Source organism: Pseudophryne corroboree, chromosome 2, assembly GCF_028390025.1.
Source record: "Pseudophryne corroboree isolate aPseCor3 chromosome 2, aPseCor3.hap2, whole genome shotgun sequence".
Classification (NCBI taxonomy): Eukaryota; Metazoa; Chordata; class Amphibia; order Anura; family Myobatrachidae; genus Pseudophryne; species Pseudophryne corroboree.
In genome coordinates this window covers 160,998,554-161,016,736 of record NC_086445.1, presented here as the reverse complement: position 1 = coordinate 161,016,736, position 18,183 = coordinate 160,998,554, and the positions used below count along the sequence as shown (strand labels likewise).

Genomic DNA, 18,183 nt, shown 5'->3' with positions numbered 1-18,183 from the left:
ACAGACGCCGGGATCCTGACCGCTGACAATGCCGAGCGCCAGAATCCCGGCTAACAGGCTATTCCCACTCTGTGGGTGTCCACGACATCCATAGCGTGGGAATAGAACCTGTGGCGAGCGCAGTGAGCCTGCAAGGGGACCATTTGCGCAGCCCCGCTGCCGGCATACTGACGGCGGGATGTTGTCAGTATAATGACGACTGTCATCCCGACTGCCGGTAAAGCATACTGATCCCCTGCCATCAACAGGGGCAAGTTTTATTTACCGTTGTTACACAGTGAGTACTAGCAGCTCCTTTAGCTCCTATTGGTGGGAGAGAGTTTAGGGGAAACATTTACTAAGCATCCGCATTTGCACATCGCTGATTGTCTGTGGTTTTGATTTATAATTTTTAAACTGCAGTAATAGTAAATGCAAAACATGCCTGGTCTTGCCTTTTTAATTTAATTGTCGTTTACATTTCTGGGTCAAAACATGCTTCTATAAGCCTCCGCTTACAGTAGTTCTGCTTTCTGTACTGGATATAACTGTATCTTAATTATAATAAGAGAAAATAAAGGAAAGGCTGAAGAAAGTGATTGAAGTGGCAACTTTTCCTTTTCCTTTCTTTCTTCTCTCCTCTCACTGGCTCTCTTTCCCCTGGCTGTCTCTTTCCCGCTGGACCGCTCTCTTACCCAGTCTCTTCCCTCACTTATTACAATGTTTTTCACCACATGATGATAGTATTATTCCATAATGTGTTTTATGCCAATAGCAGACTTTCCCTGTGACTGGTCCTTAAAACCTCATTGGCATAATTAAATACATGAAAAAGTCCTTAAAGGCAAATTAACCACTGGTCAAAACCAGCACTTTTCCCCCCCGTATACACGGCAACCCGATTCATGACAGCTTCCATTGCTAGTCCTACTTTATAGGTTTTTTTGTTTGTTTTTATATTAAATAGTGTCGGTAATCAACCGTGCCACCAGGCATCTTTCTTTGTGTGTTGGTGTCCCATACTTATACTATTCTGTGTGTCTGTATCCATTTATACCTCTGGGTTGCTCACAAATGCATACATCATGGCTAGACAAATGTCACATTTTCCCGCTTACTCTCACATCATATTCTCTTCTTCTCTAGCACAGTCCTCTCTGGGATGAAGATTGTGAAAAACAGGCCGCAAACTTCCAGGCAAGATAAAATGCCAGCGTTCATCAGTGAGGACCCCACAAGGTACTATAGTCTTCATTTTACCTCCACTTTTCCAATAATATTGGTCTCGTGTACAGTGGCCCATAGGGACCAACCAGAATTTTACTTTCCTGGGCAGTAGTTCATATGAGTCTGCAGAGATGTGTATGTGTTTGTGTATGTTTTTAATGTGCTTAGCTCTGAAAATATAGTGTATAGTAGTGATTGCAAGGGAACAGTGTACAATAATAGTGCTCACTCTAGGGGCCTAATTCAGTAAGGATTACAATCCTTAGCAGTGCAAATGCAAATGTGCATAGCGCCTCCTTCCTACACTTGCGATGCGATCGCATATAAAGTGAACATCGCAACTACTGCTCGCAATGTTCATCTGTAACTGCAGACTGAGTAAGCAGTCCTTGGCCTCGCCACTCCCGCAAAACGGGGACGACACGCCCCTGCCCCTGTCTCTCCCCGCAAACTCCTCTGCCTGTCAATCAGGCAGAGGCGTTCGCATCACTGCGATGCCATCGCAGGGTCTGTTCTGCACATGCTTATGGGATCCTTACTCAGTGGGCAAAAATGTAGATCCAGGACCCTAGGTGCAGGGTGCTAATCAGAGAGGAAGGTATGTTTACATTTTGAAGGGCATCATTATAGACGTGACTTATCGCTACAGTTAAAGTAGCTGTAGCTATACATCACGTCCAAACTTATGTCTTCTGAAATTTAAAAATGCCCTCCTCACTGATCAGCACTCTGCACCTAGAGTGAGCACTAAATAAATGCAAAAGGTTGGGTGTGTGTGTGTGTGTGTGTGTGTGTGTGTGTGTGTGTGTGTGTGTGTGTGTGTGTGTGTGTGTGTGTGTGTGTGTGTGGCCTAACGGGGCATGGCGTAAGACACGGGTCTGCTAGGTCCCTAGCATACTTCTCCTGTAGCCCGGTGTGGATATCTATGAAGTGCTGTGTGTGTGGCTGAGAGGTCACCACCCGGATTGTGTGGGATGTGGGAGCGGTCCGGTACCTAGTCTGCCTGTACCTTCCGTTGGAGTGAGATCCTGGCGTGGTGTCCCCTGTGACCCGCAGGCGCCATCTTGAAGCTGCTGCAACCTGCTACCTATCCACCGCCGCCTCCTCATCGGCACTTGCCCCCCCCCCCCCCCGACTGCCGCTGGGGTGTTTGTCGGGCTGTGCTCTCACCTTGACTCATCCGGCGGGTCCTCTCCTTCATCTGGACTCCTTCCACCTGTTTTCTAGGAGCTGGCCGTTCTCCTGGTGCCGCTGCAGCTGTGCACCATCTGCTGGCTACTCCTGAAGCTGACTACTGGTGCTGTGGCTGGGGAGACCGCGTGTACAGTTCCTCCGGCTCCCCGCTGACCTTCCTTGCTCCGATCTGCTGTGTGGGAGTGCTGGCGCGTGGTAAGGGTGGTGCCTGCCATCTTGGTTTTCAGGCTTCACCCTTTACTATAGCCTGCCAGACTCCCTTCCTGGCCCTGGGTGCTGGCTATAAACTGTCACTTGGAGATCAGTCAGCCAATGCCTACCTTTCTTCCTGTCCCTGTGTGCCTTACCTGGATATAGCAATCCCATCACTACAGGCTTCCTATTTGTCTGTTTTACAAGCCTGCACTTCCTTTCATTTGGAATATACTTTCCTGCTGTAGAAGGTCAGACCCTGTATGTTGTGTGCTACTGTTACTGCCTTTTGGAAGTTCCCGATCACTTCTCTTAGGGCTCCCTGTCCTGTTTATTTATTGCTCCTGTGGTTCCCTGATGGTCCGAAGGCATAGCCAGTCTGCTGCGGACCTTTTGGCGAGGTTTGCACGGGGTGACCAGACGCCAGCTTCTTCAACGCCATCGTCTCTTTCTCATACTGATTCCTGTCCCCCCTCTCCCGCTATGGCTGGATCTCCTGAAGTTACGATGTTCCAGCTTTTGCAGGCTATCACTGAATCTGAGAAGCATCTTGCCGACAGGGTGGAGGAGGTTCATGTCGACATCTTTTATGCGCCAGAATATGCAAAAGCTGCGGGATAGGATAGGTGAGACTGAAAATCGCATTTCCACTCTCGAGGATTCCTTGCCGACTCTCCTCTCATTGAATACAAAAAATGTGCAGTAGTATTGGCGCTAGGTCCGTAAGATGTATCCCTTATGTTACTGAGGGAATATATCAATGAGATCTAGTTGATGTATGAAATACAGTACATTTTATTGAACATACATACACAACAATGAATGAGTGCAAGTGTGGGCTAATATATGTAGGCAAGACATCCAGGCCCTTGAAAATACCTGGCAAAGGACTAAGAAGCTGATTTTTGCCCTGTGCGGTGGTGCCGGGCTATATCAGCGCCGGACCAGCATTGCTTCTTCAAGCTAGCCCACCGCAGGGCCACCAAAGGGTCAGAGACTTACCATCTGCTTACTGCACCAGCACTTGAACCAAGTCACTGTCTCCCAGCTCCAGTTGCACATATTATGTACTGTATCGTGTCCATTTAGTTTGTATTTTTAACCTTTTTAAACCTCATTCATTGTTGTGTATGTATGTTCAATAAAATGTACTGTATTTCATACATCAACTAGATCTCATTGATATATTCCCTCAGTAACATAAGGGATACATCTTACGGACCTAGCGCCAATACTACTGCACATTTTTTGTATTCATTGAGTATTTAGGGATTGTGTGTTTGTCCCCATCCGTGTAGTCAGTAAGGCTGCCTTGTCTGCTTTCATTGCGCAACCCTTGTGAATGCACATCCATTTCTTTGTGACTCTCCTCTCATCCCTGGAGTCCCAGAAGTCTGCATGTGAACTTAAATTCACCGACATTGAAGGTCACCTTAGGAGAAATGATGTTCGGTTTGTGGGTCTCCCTGAAAAAGCTGAGGGCTCTCAGCCTGAACAATTCTTGGAAACCTGGTTATTGTCGATCTTCGGTAAGGATTCCTCCACCGTAATTCGCTGCTGAAATGGCTCACAGGGTGCCTACTCGCCCTCTTCCTCCTGGTGCGCAAACCAGAACATTCATTGCCAAATTTCTGCATTACAAGGATAGAGATGCTGTTCTTCGTCTTCCTAGGCTCCAGGGGCGTTTGGAGCATGGTGGTCAGAGGGTGGCTGCATTCCAGGACTTTTCGACTGATGTTCAAAAATCTCACTCACAATTTACGCAAGTGAGACAAAAGTTACAAGACCGTCTATTACAGCATTTGATGTTTACTGCCTGTCTCCATGTTGTGGCTGGTAATCGCACTCACTTTTTTTGATACTCCTCAAGATGTTTCAGCCTGGATTGATCTACAACCGGTGCCGCCTGCTGCTCCACCATGACGGGACTTATGCCTAAGTATTTCTGTTTTGCATGTCTGCTGTTTATACGATGGAAGTTATAATGGGTGCATATGTTACAGTTTCCTGTACTGCTTTAGTACATCACAACATAGTCACTCTGCAGTTGTGATGATTGTGGTATCGTTATGGTTTTCACCCCCCTACAGTAGTTTCTTCTGTGTTATATTGGGTGCTGCTTCTTCCTTCTACGTCTCACATTCCCGCTGGCTTGTATACTCGGTGGCTGGGGACTCCCTGCTCATAGGTCATGGGAATGGCTGCCCAGTGTTTATGTACAGTTAAAAAATGTCTTGCTTTACTCTCTCCTAGAGTCTTATTTCAGTTTTGGGAACAGGTATACCTATGTTTGGGAGGGTATGCGGGGTGGTTGGGATTTTATTGCTTGTTTGTGTTTTCCTTCGTTTTGCATTTCTTGTCTGGATCTTTGTCTCTGATATATGTTTGTGGCAGGTGTTCGGCTGTTTGCTGGGGCGATACTGGTCCTGGGCCATGCCTCTCTTAGTTTTATTGATGTACAATGGTAAATATTTTCTCTAACGTCCTTGAGGATGCTGGGACTCCGTAAGGACCATGGGGAATAGACGGGCTCCGCAGGAGATAGGGCACTTTAAGAAAGCTTTGGACTCTGGGTGTGCACTGGCTCCTCCCTCTATGCCCCTCCTCCAGACCTCAGTTTTACACTGTGCCCAGAGCAGGATGGGTGCACTGCAGAGAGCTCTCCTGAGTTCTCTGCCTAGAAGCATTTTTGTTTGGATTTTTTTCTACTTTTTTACAGGGAGCACTGCTGGCAACAGGCTCCCTGCATCGAGGGACTGAGGAGAGAGGGGCAGACCTTCTTGTCTAAGATAGGCTCTGCTTCCTCGGCTACTGGACACCATTAGCTCCAGAGGGGGTGAACACAGGTTCTTACTGGGCGTCCACCCCCAGAGCCGCACCGCCGTTCTCCTCACAGAGCCAGAAGAACCGAAGTCAGAAGACGTCAGGCGGCAGAAGCATTCAGCTTCACTGAGGTAACACACAGCACTGCAGCTGTGCGTCATTGCTCCCATACACCTCACATACTCCGGTCACTGTAAGGGTGCAGGGCGCAGGGGGGGGCGCCCTGGGCAGCAATATAACACCTCTATTATGGCAAAAGACAATATACATGTACAGGTGGGCACTGTACATGTATATAAAAGAGCCCCCGCCATATTTTAGTAAGTTTGAGCGGGACAGAAGCCCGCCACCGAGGGGGCGGGGCTTCTCCCTCAGCACTCACGAGCGCCATTTTCTCTCCACAGCACCGCTGAGAGGAAGCTCCCCGGACTCTCCCCTGCTTACACACGGTGAAGGGGTGTTTAAAAGAGAGGGGGGGGGGGCACATAATTGGCGGATAACATATTATACAGCGCGGCTGGGGGAAAAACATTTTGTGTTGGTCTCCAGGGTCATTGCGCTGGGATGTGTGCTGGCATACTCTCTCTCTGTCTCTCCAAAGGGCCTTGAAGGGGATACTGTCTTCAGAAAAGAGGTTCCCTGTGTGTGTGAAGTGTGTCGGTACGCGTGTGTCGACATGTTTGCCGAGGAAGGCTCGCTTAATGTGGAGGGGGAGTGCTTGAATGTTATGTCGCCGTCGGCAACACCGACACCGGAATGGGTGGATATGCTGAATGTCTTGAATGCAAATGTCAATCTATTGCATAAAAGGTTAGACAAGGCTGAAGCTAGGGATCAGTCAGGTAGCCAGTCCATGCCTGTCCCTGTGGCGCCAGGCCCTTCGGGGTCTCAGAAGCGCACCATATCCCAGATTGATGACACAGATACCGACACGGATACTGACTCTAGTGTCGACTATGAAGATGCAAAATTACAGCCGAGGGTGGCAAAAGGTATTCGGTACATGATTATTGCCATTAAAGAGGTTTTGCATATTACTGAGGAAAAAAGCCTGAAGTCACCTTTCCGTCCTCATTTGAACTGAGTGAATTGTGCGAAAAGGCTTGGGAATCTCCGGATAGGAGACCACAAGTTCCCAAAAGGATTCTTATGGCGTATCCTTTTCCACAAACGGATAGGATACGATGGGAATCTTCGCCTAAAGTAGACAAGGCGCTGACACGCTTGTCCAAAAAGGTGGCACTGCCTTCTCAGGATACGGCTTCCCTCAAGGATCCTGCTGATCGCAGGCAGGAAATTACCATAAAGCACATTTACACTCATTCAGGTACTATTGTTAGACCGGCTATGGCGTCGGCCTGGGTTTGTAGTGCGGTTGTGGCATGGGCAGATTCCTTATCTACGGAGATTGACACCTTAGATAGGGATGCCATTCAAATGACCATAGAGCATATCGGAGATGCTGCCTTGTATATGAGAGATGCTCAGAGACATTTGTTTATTAAGCTCCAGAATAAATGCTATGTCTATTTCTGCTAGGCGGCTCTTGTGGACCCGACAGTGGACGGGAGACGCCGATTCAAAGCGGCATATGGAGTCCTTGCCTTACAAAGGGGAGGAGTTGTTTGGAGACGGCCTCTCGGACCTTGTCTCTACTGCTACGGCTGGTAAGTCGAATTTCTTACCTTATGTCCCCCCGCAGCATACAAAAAAGGCACCTCATTATCAAATGCAGTCCTTTCGTTCCAATAAAAACAAAAAGGTACGGGGATCGTCCTTTGTTGCCAGAGGGAAAGGCAGGGGAAAGAAGCTGCACACAGCTAGTTCCCAAGAGCAGAAGTCCTCCCCTGCGTCTGCAAAGTCCACCGCATGACGCTGGGGCTTCCTGGGGGGAGGCAGATCTAGTGGGGGCTCGTCTTCGGTTTTTCAGCCACGTCTGGGTTCACTCGCAGGTGGATCCCTGGGCATTAGAGATTGTTTCTCAAGGATACAGGCTGGAATTCGAAGACTTGCCTCCTCGACGGTTTTTCAACAGGTGATTGTCACAGTTCCTCATCTCCAGCAAGGAGAGGGATATTACTCAACCCTGTTTGTGGTCCCGAAACCGGACGGTTCGGTCAGACCCATTTTAAACCTAAAATCCCTGAACCTGTACTTGAAGAGGTTCAAGTTCAAAATGGAATCACTCAGGGCGGTCATCGCCAGCCTGGAGGGGGGGGATTGGATGGTGTCCCTGGACATAAAGGATGCTTACCTTCATGTTCCGGTATCCCCCCCTCATCAGGCGTTCCTGAGATTTGCAGTGCAGGACTGTCACTACCAATTTCAGACGTTGCCGTTTGGGTTTTCCACGGCCCCGAGAATTTTCACCAAGGTAATGGCGGAAATGATGTTCCTGCGCAGGCAGGGGGTCACAATTATCCCATACTTGGACGATCTCCTCATAAAGGCGAGATCTCGGGAGAAGTTGCTGGACAGCGTGTCTCTGTCCATGAAGACGTTGCTGGATTCTCAATATACCGAAGTCCCAGCTAGTCCCTACAACGTGTCTAACTTTTTTGGGCCTGATTCTAGACACAGACCAGAAAAAGGTTTTTCTTCCGGTCGAAAAGGTTCAGAAGCTCATAGCCCTGGTCAGGAACCTATTAAAACCAAAACAGGTTTCAGTGCATCATTGCACGCGGGTCCTGGGGAAGATGGTGGCTTCATACGAGGCCATCCCTTTCGGCAGGTTCCATGCGAGGACTTTTCAATGGGACCTCTTGGACAAGTGGTCCGGGTCCCATTTACAAATGCATCGAAGGATCACCCTGTCTTCCAGGACCAGGGTATCTCTCCTGTGGTGGCTGCACAGTGCTCACCTACTAGAGGGTCGCAGGTTCGGCATTCAGGACTGGGTCCTGGTGACCACGGACGCAAGCCTCCGAGGCTGGGGAGCAGTCACACTGGGAAGAAATTTCCAAGGTTTCTGGTCAAATCTAGAGACTTGTCTCCACATCAACGTCCTGGAGTTGAGGGCCATTTACAACGCCCTGCGTCAAGCGGAGGAATTGCTTCGGGAAAAACCGGCAGTGGCTCATATAAACCGCCAAGGCGGAACAAGGAGCAGAGTGGCCATGGCAGAAGCGACCAGGATTCTACGCTGGGCGGAAGGCCATGTAAGCGCACTATCAGCAGTGTTCATCCCGGGGGTGGATAACTGGGAGGCGGACTTCCTCAGCAGGCACGACCTGCATCCGGGAGAGTGGGGACTTCATCAAGAAGTCCTCGCACAGATCACGGGTCGGTGGGGACTGCCTCAAATAGACATGATGGCATCCCGTCTCAACAAAAAGCTAAAGCGGTATTGCGCCAGGTCAAGGGACCCTCAGGCGGTAGCGGTAGACGCTCTGGTGACACCTTGGGTGTTCAGATCGGTCTATGTGTTTCCTCCTCTTCCTCTCATACCCAAAGTGTTGAGAAAAATAAGAATAAGCAGGGTCAGAACAATCCTCATTGTTCCAGATTGGCCACGGAGGACTTGGTATCCGGAGCTGCAAGAGTTGCCCACAGAAGATCCGTGGCCTCTTCCTCTAAGGCAGGACCTGCTGCGGCAGGGGCCCTGTCTGTTCCAAGACTTACCGCGGCTGCGTTAGACGGCCTGGCGGTTGAACGCCGGATCCTAGCGGAAAAAGGGATTCCGGAGGAGGTCATTCCTACCCTGATCAAGGCTAGGAAAGACGTGACGTTAAAACATTATCACCGTATATGGCGTAAATATGTTTCTTGGTGTGAGGCCAGAGCTGCTCCTACGGAGGAGTTCCATTTGGGCCGTCTACTTCTCTTCCTTCAAACAGGAGTGACTTTGGGCCTAAAATTAGGGTCCATAAAGGTCCAAATTTCGACCTTATCCATTTTCTTTCAAAGAGAATTAGCCTCTCTTCCTGAAGTACAGACTTTTGTGAAGGGTGTGTTGCATATTCAGCCTCCCTTTGGGCCTCCGGTGGCGCCTTGGGATCTTAACGTGGTGTTACGTTTCCTCAAGTCACCTTGGTTTGAACCACTCAAAACTGTGGAGTTGAAATACCTCACGTGGAAAGTGGTCATGTTGTTGGCATTGGCTTCGGCAAGACGTGTTTCAGAATTGGCGGTTTTATCACATAAAAGCCCATACTTGGTTTTTCACGTGGATAGAGCAGAGTTGAGGACTCGTCCTCACCTTCTGCCAAAAGTGGTCTCATCTTTTCATGTGAACCAACCTATTGTCGTGCCTGTGGCTACACGGGACTTGGAGGATTCCGAGTCCCTGGATGTGGTCAGGGCTTTGAAGATTTATGTGACCAGAACGGCTAGAATCGGGAAGACTGAAGCTCTGTTTGTTCTGTATGCGGCCAACAAGGTTGGCGCTCCTGCTTCAAAGCAGACTATTGCTCGCTGGATCTGTAATACGATTAAGCAGGCGCATTCTACGGCAGGTGTGCCATTGCCTAAATCGGTTAAGGCCCATTCCACTAGGAAAGTGGGCTCTTCTTGGGCGGCTACCCGAGGGGTCTCGGCATTACAGCTGTGCCGAGCAGCTACTTGGTCGGGGTCTAACACCTTTGCAAAGTTCTATAAGTTTGATACCCTGGCTGAGGAGGTCCTGTTTGCTCAATCGGTGCTGCAGAGTCATCTGCGCTCTCCTGCCCGTTTGGGAGCTTTGGTATAATCCCCATGGTCCTTATGGAGTCCCAGCATCCTCAAGGACGTTAGAGAAAATAAGATTTTACTTACCGGTAAATCTATTTCTCTTAGTCCGTAGAGGATGCTGGGCGCCCGTCCCAAGTGCGGACTTCTTCTGCAAGACTTGTATATAGTTGTTGCTTACGTAAGGGTTATGTTATAGTTTATCGGTTGAACAGAGGCTATGTTGTTGTTCATACTGTTGACTGGGTAGTGTATCACAAGTTATACGGTGTGATTGGTGTGGCTGGTATGGATCTCGCCCTTAGATTTACAAAAATCCTTCCTCGTACTGTCCATCTCCTCTGGGCACAGTTTCCCTAACTGAGGTCTGGAGGAGGGGCATAGAGGGAGGAGCCAGTGCACACCCAGAGTCCAAAGCTTTCTTAAAGTGCCCTATCTCCTGCGGAGCCCGTCTATTCCCCATGGTCCTTACGGAGTCCCAACATCCTCTACGGACTACGAGAAATAGATTTACCGGTAAGTAAAATCTTATTATTTCTTGGCATGTTAGAGGTCTTAATGACAAGGTTAGGTGTTCCTTGGTACTGAAACACCTTAAGGCCCAGTTCCCAGGTTTGGTGTGTTTGATAGAGACACACTTGGTAGGTGGCAGTGTGCTCTTCCTTAAAAAGCCGAGTGTGGGGTGGACCTATCACTCTACCTTTCACTCCAATTTCAGATGTGTGTCTGTATTAATTCATAAGAATTTGGGATTTGTTTCTCAGAGGGTGCAGATTGATCCACTGGGTTGTTATGTTTTCCCAGCAGGCACTATTCACAATGCCCCATTCCTACTTTTGGCAGTGTATATCCCTCCTCCCTATAACTTGGCTATTTTTAGTTAAAGCATGTGCGTTTATGCAGGATTTCCCCTCAACACCGGTTGTCTGTATTGGTGACTAATGCTGTTAGGCATGAGGATATGTGGATAGATGGAGGCCTGGGTTTCAGTCTGTACGGGGGTGGTGGGTTATACTACTGCCTTTGCGCGTTTGGTTACGGAGTTGGGCCTTTTGGATGTTTGGCGCTTACGTTTTCCCTTGGCTAGATGTTGTTCATGTTTTTCTAGTTCGTTTGGAGTGAGTGTTTTCCCGTATAGATATGGCCCTCCTGTCCCGCTCCTTTCTTTTATCTGTGTCCTCTGTAGATTATTTGGCCCGAGGGATTTCGGATCACTCCCCCATACTTCTATCTATTAAACTTTAATATTCCTAAGGGAGCGACTTTTTGGAGGTTTTACCCCTTCTGGCTGTCTCAGGTGGGTGCTGCCTCTGAGTTGTTTGTACTGTGGGAGGAGTTTTTTGTGAACAACCCAGTGTGTGACGATGCCCCTTTGATATGGGATACCTTCAAGGCCTTTCTGCGAGGCTCTTTGATTTCTAGAGTTGCCCAAATTAAAGTTTTTTTTACAGGAAATCTGAGGAGGAGTTGGAGAGACGGAGCCTGGGGTTTGAGCAAGTTTATCTGCGTAGCGGACTTTCGGCTGATCGTGGGGGTGGGGAGGGGGGGGGTCTGTTCATGCTGGATTTGCATCTTTATGTGGCCGCTCAGGTAGGGGAGTGGGTTACCCCTGGGGACTATGGCATCCTCCCTGTGGCCCTTCTGGATACCACAATTCCTGTTAGCACGCTCTACGATTGCTTCTCTTCCCCCCCCCCCCCCTTACTGCAACAAGATTGGAGGGTATGGCTTGCGGTGGAGAAATTGTTGGGGGATAGTACAGTTGACCCTTGCTCCCCTTTTATGGAATTTTCCGAGGTTCGGTCGTTAGACAGTAGCTCAGGGTGGATTTCTTTTGGAGTGACAGCTATAGGGCAACTTTATCAGGATGGTGTCCTTCATACGTTTTGATTATCTAGCAGCCGCATATGATATCCCTAGACATTACTTTTACCGTTATTTACAGCTGCGGCATGCCTTGTCTGCGCAATGGGGAAGTGCCTCTCCGCAATTCTCTCCAACCTCCATTCATGAGCTGATTTGTAATATTTCTGAGTGCAAGACTGTGTTGGCTCTGTACTCCTCTCTCCTTTCCTCCTCTGGACAAGATGGTTTATGGAAATTACAGGATAAATGGGCAACTGACCTGGGTGCTCTTGATGATGATTAGGATTATATTCTTGGTTCTCCTAGGGCCGCTACGGCATATGCCAGGTTCTTACAAATCCAGCTCTATATCTTGCATAGAATTTATTGGACCCTGAGTAGACTCTTTCAAGTTGGTGGTATAACGTCAAATGTTTGTCCTAAGATGTAATGCTCTGGATGCTGGTTTCTGGCATCTGCTTTGGCTCTGTCCACTGGTATCTGCCTTTTGGGAGGGGGTGGCTAACTGTATTCGTCATATGGGTATTCAGTTCCCTATTCTGACCCCTCGCATTTGCATACTTGGGCTGGATCTGGAGGAATCTCTCAGTAGGAAACTTAAATTATGTATTAATAATCTGTTCACTTTGTCCCGTGTATGTATTGCACGCACCTGGATGGCGAGAGAACCTCCCATTTTTACAGCATCGGTGGCGCTAGTTAACACCACGCTCTCTCATGAGCGCTTTATGTATGGTAAATGTAAATGTCCAGAAAAATGTGGCAAGGTATGGGGACTTTGGGCAAACTCTAGATATTCTCTTACTCTACCAACCTAACTGCACATGTATTTGATGCTTTTGTGGGCCTCTCGTCTGTAGCGCATGCCGATTCACTTTTTTTTTTATTTTTTTTATATATGTCTGCACCATTTTGCCATTGATGTATTTTGTACGTCTCGTTGTCTCTAAATTCTGTTTGATAGGCTTTGTGTTGTATATTCTAATACTGAACGATGGTACTTGTAATCTAGATTTATTTCAAGAAATGCATATCTGTTTTGTTTGAATGTGTTTATTTGTTTTTGTATGTTGTACAAATTTCAATATAAAGTACAAAAGTACATGATTTAAAAAAAATTAAATAAAGATTTCTCAAAGCTCAATATAAATAAAGGTAACTGCAACAAGATCTTACAAACTAACTGCTATGTGGTAGTGAAATAATCTTTGCAGTTTGCAAATTCAGGTATTAAAATAAACAAATATATACGAGGAGTGTGCACTAAGTTTCCCTATGTGCAGTTCATAGATAGAGCAGACACAATCTTACACTGTGGTTGTGAACTGTAATCTCTGACTAAAGTTTGAGTGAAAGGTCAAGGCACAGAACCATATATAAGTAGCACTGCACACCGAAGAAGTCAGCAATTTCACTTCCTTCACCAACTCGTTATATAGCTAAACAGAGGCCATTGGAGAGCCATGATCTTTTTACGACTACAAGAGTGGACTAGGTATTGACCTACTTCTGGCTTCCATCCAAGTCTGCAACGACCTCCATAGTACCAAATCTAATGGCCTCCACTCTGGACCACACTCTCCTTCTGCAAATACTTCACTCCCTTGGTCTGCATGATACTGCCCACCTACCTCTTTTAACCCGTTCCTTCTTTGTCTCCTCCCATGACTCCACTACCCCCCCCCCCCCCCCCCCCCACACACACTTCCACTGATTGTAGGTGTCCCCCAAGGTTCTGTTCTTGGTCCTCTCCTTTTCTCTCTCTATATGTCCTCTCTAAGTGAACTCAGCTCTTTTGACTTACAATATCATATCTATGTTGATGATACTGAAATCTACCTTTCCTCCCCTTACCTCTCCCCCGCTCTACTCACTCATATCTCCACCTGTCTCTGCTGTCTCTTTTTGGATGTCCTAGCGCTTTCTTAAACTGAACATGTCTAAGACTGATATTCTTCGCACCCTCCCGCACAACCTTACCTCCCACAAATATCTCATTATCTATTGATGGCACTACTACACTAGCCCCCAAGTGCGCTGACTTAAAGTAATCCTGGACTCCTCCCTCTCCTTGAAACCACACATTCAACACCTCTCACAAACCTGCCGTTTTCATCTCAAAAATATTTCAAGGATCAGACCCTTTCTCTCCCAGGATGCTACGAAGACCCTTAGAAACTAACTGGTCATCTCCCGACTGTACTACTGTACTCTCCTATCTGGCATCCCTGACAAATGCCTCTACTCCAATCTATCCTCAATGCTGCAGTCCGGCTCATCTTTTTCACCAAATGCACTACGTCTCCTTCCCTCTTCTACAAGCCCTTCACTGGCTTCCCTTCCCTGTCAGAATCCAATTCAAGCTTCTTACACTCATTACAAAGCCCTCACTCATTCCTCTCCCATTTACATCTCTGACCTCTTCTCCCTATGCATTCCTGCCAGTCCTCTTCGTTCTGCTAATGCACGCTGCCTCTCCTGATTACTTCATCCCACTCCTACCTCCCAAGATTTTTCATGTGCTGCTCCCTTTCCCTGAAATTCTCTACATCTCCCCCTCAAACTTCCCACCTCTCTTCAAAACTTCAGGCTCTCAAGACCCACTTCACCAAACCCAGACAAATCTCATCCTAACACTCTGTTCCACGCTCACTGTCTACCCCATCTGTCACCCACTCCCCTTTAGAATGTAAGCTCTTGCGAGCAGGGCCATCTTCCATCATGTGCTTTTCCTTCTCTTACTTAAACAACCTTCCATGGCACCAAATCCCTCGGTTTTCTGCCATGCAGCTATGTTTATATACCCTGTGCTTGACCAATATTGTCTTGAACAGTAAGTCACTGCTTTCCTTATTTGTTTATGTACTCTGTAATTTGGTGCTACGGATCCCTTGTGGTACCATATAAATAAAGGATAATTATATATATATATATATATATATATATATATATATATATACACACACACATATATACATATACATTTTTTTTTCTCTAGCATCCATAAGGGATATTGGGGACATATTAGTACGATGGGTATAGGATAGACAGGGTCCAAAGGAGCCTGTGCACTTTAAATTTCTTCCACTGGGTGTGCTGGCTCCTCCCCTCTATGCCCCCTCCCACAGGCAGTTTAGAATAAAGTAAACTTTATTATTTTCGGTATGCTGTTCGGGCAACAGCATACCTGCGCCGTGGGAGTTGGGGGGGGTCACCGGCATTGTGAGGTGCAGAACCGCTTCCCGGCCACAGGATGGGCTGTTTGTTCAGCGGGGCACTGCGCCTTAGCTGTCGCAGTCGCAGCATGCCGCACACCACTAACACTGCCTGAAGGTGATCGTTGGTGGTGAGTACACGGTTCCCCCGGTTCATGGTGCGACATACGGGTCCCTCCTAGGGGGGACCCGCTGTAGCCCATGCGTGACACTGCCTGACGTTAGCTGTACTTAACATTTTATGTGTCACTACAGTGCATTTAGGAGACATAGCCAGTATAAATATGTAACAGTAGCTCCGGCGCCATTACGGGGGACGGAGCTATATCAGAGCGGGCTCAGCAGCATTTTGGCGCCTTCCTCTGCATAAGCAGCAGCCTCACACAGCTCCTCTGGTCTGTCACACGCTAAATCACTGGTACAGGGTGTTTGAGTAGGTGGAGAGCCGCTATTTGTGCACAATATTCCTCTAGGGCAGGCATGTCCAAACTGCGGCCCTCCAGCTGTTGTGAAACTACATTTCTCTAACGTCCTAGTGGATGCTGGGGACTCCGTAAGGACCATGGGGAATAGACGGGCTCCGCAGGAGACAGGGCACTTTAAGAAAGAATTTGGATACTGGTGTGCTCTGGCTCCTCCCTCTATGTCCCTCCTCCAGACCTTAGTTTGAATCTGTGCCCGGACGAGCTGGGTGCTACTTAGTGAGCTCTCCTGAGCTTGCTAGAAAGAAAGTATTTTGTTAAGGAAGGCTATGTGGAAGCAGAGCGGGAACAAATGAATGTGGGGTCGCCGCCGACGGCTCCGACACCCGATTGGATGGATATGTGGAAGGTTTTAAACAATAATGTTAATTCCTTGCATAAAAGGTTGGATAAAGCTGAAGCCTTGGGAGAGTCAGGGTCTCAACCCATGCCTGATCCTATGTCGCAGAGGCCGTCAGGGTCTCAGAAGCGCCCACTATCCCAAATTGTTGACACAGATATCGACACGGATTCTGACTCCAGTGTCGATGGCGATGATGCAAAGTTACAGCCTAAAATGGCTAAAGCCATCCGTTACATGATTATAGCAATGAAAGATGTGTTGCACATCACAGAGGAAACCCCAGTCCCTGACAAGAGGTTTTATATGTATGGGGAAAAAAGGCAAGAGGTGACCTTTCCCCCTTCACATGAGTTAAATGAGTTATGTGAAAAGGCTTGGGAATCTCCAGATAGGAAACTGCAGATTTCCAAACGGATGCTTATGGCGTATCCCTTCCCGCCAACGGACAGGCTACGCTGGGAAGCCTCCCCTAGGGTGGACAAAGCTCTAACATGCTTATCCAAGAAGGTAGCCCTGCCGTCACAGGATATGGCCACCCTAAAGGATGCTGCTGATAGATAGCAGGAGGGTATCCTGAAGTCCATTTATACACTTTCAGGTACCTTACTAAGGCCGGCGATTGCGTCTGCCTGGATGTGTAGTGCGGTAGCAGCATGGACAGATACCTTATCTGAGGAACTTGATACCTTGGATAAGGATACTATATTACTCACCCTGGGGCATATAAAAGACGCTGTCCTATATATGAGAGATGCTCAAAGAGACATTGGCCTACTGGGCTCTAGAATAAATGCAATGTCGATTTCTGCCAGAAGGGTCCTGTGGACTCGGCAATGGACAGGCGATGCCGACTCAAAAAGGCACATGGAGGTTTTACCTTACAAGGGTGAGGAATTGTTTGGGGACGGTCTCTCGGACCTGGTCTCCACAGCTATGGCTAGAAAGTCAAATTTTTTGCCATATGTTTCCTCACAGCCTAAGAAAGCACCGTATTACCAAATGCAGTCCTTTCGATCACAAAAAGGCAAGAAAGTCCGAGGTGCGTCCTTTCTTGCCAGAGGCAGGGGTAGAGGAAAGAAGCTGCACAATACAGCTAGTTCCCAGGAACAGAAGTCCTCCCCGGCTTCCACTAAATCCACCGCATGACGCTGGGGCTCCACAGGCGGAGCTAGGCCCGGTGGGGGCGCGTCTCCGAAATTTCAGCCACAAGTGGGTTCACTCCCAGGTGGATCCCTGGGCTATAGAGATTGTGTCTCAGGGATACAAGCTGGAATTCGAAGAGATGCCCCCTCACCGTTACCTCAAATCGGCCCTGCCAGCTTCCCCCTTAGAGAGGGAAATAGTGTTAGCTGCAATTCACAAATTGTATCTTCAGAAGGTGGTGGTAAAGGTTCCCCTCCTTCAACAGGGAAGGGGTTACTATTCGACCATGTTTGTGGTACCGAAACCGGACGGTTCGGTCAGACCCATATTGAATTTAAAATCCCTGAACATATACCTGAAAAGGTTCAAGTTCAAGATGGAATCGCTCAGAGCGGTCATCGCGAGCCTGGAAGGGGGGGATTTTATGGTGTCTCTGGACATAAAGGATGCATACCTTCATGTTCCCATTTATCCATCTCATCAGGCGTACCTCAGGTTTGTGGTACAGGATTGTCATTACAAATTCCAGACGTTTCCGTTTGGTCTCTCCACGGCACAGAGAATATTTACCAAGGTAATGGCGGAAATGATGGTGCTCCTGCGAAAGCAAGGGGTCACAATTATCCCATACTTGGACGATCTCCTCATAAAGGCGAGGTCCAGAGAGCAGTTGCTGATCAGCGTAGCACGCTCTCGGGAAGTGTTACAGCAGCCTCCTGGATTCTAAATATTCCAAAGTCGCAGCTGATTCCTACGACGCGTCTGCCCTTCCTGGGCATGATTCTGGACACAGACCAGAAGAAGGTTTTTCTCCCGACGGAGAAGGCTCAGGAACTCAAGACACTGGTCAGAGACCTCTTAAAACCAAAAAAGGTGTCTGTGCATCACTGCACGCGAGTCCTGGGAAAGATGGTGGCATCGTATGAGGCCATTCCCTTTGGCAGGTTCCATGCGAGGACCTTTCAATGGGATCTGTTGGACAAGTGGTCCGGATCACATTTACAGATGCATCGGATGATCACCCTATCCCCCAGGGCCAGGGTGTCTCTGCTGT

General features: G+C 48.1%; 1 protein-coding gene across 1 annotated transcript in view; it reads left to right on the top strand.

Moving 5' to 3' along the window:
- The window catches only part of MRPS31 (mitochondrial ribosomal protein S31), a 165,137-nt gene that overhangs the window by 19,010 nt on the left and 127,944 nt on the right, over positions 1–18,183 (top strand). Inside the window, exon 4 of the mRNA XM_063951910.1 lies at positions 1,126–1,218. Coding sequence (XP_063807980.1) covers positions 1,126–1,218 — 93 coding nt within the window. The remainder of the gene's footprint in view (positions 1–1,125; positions 1,219–18,183) is intronic.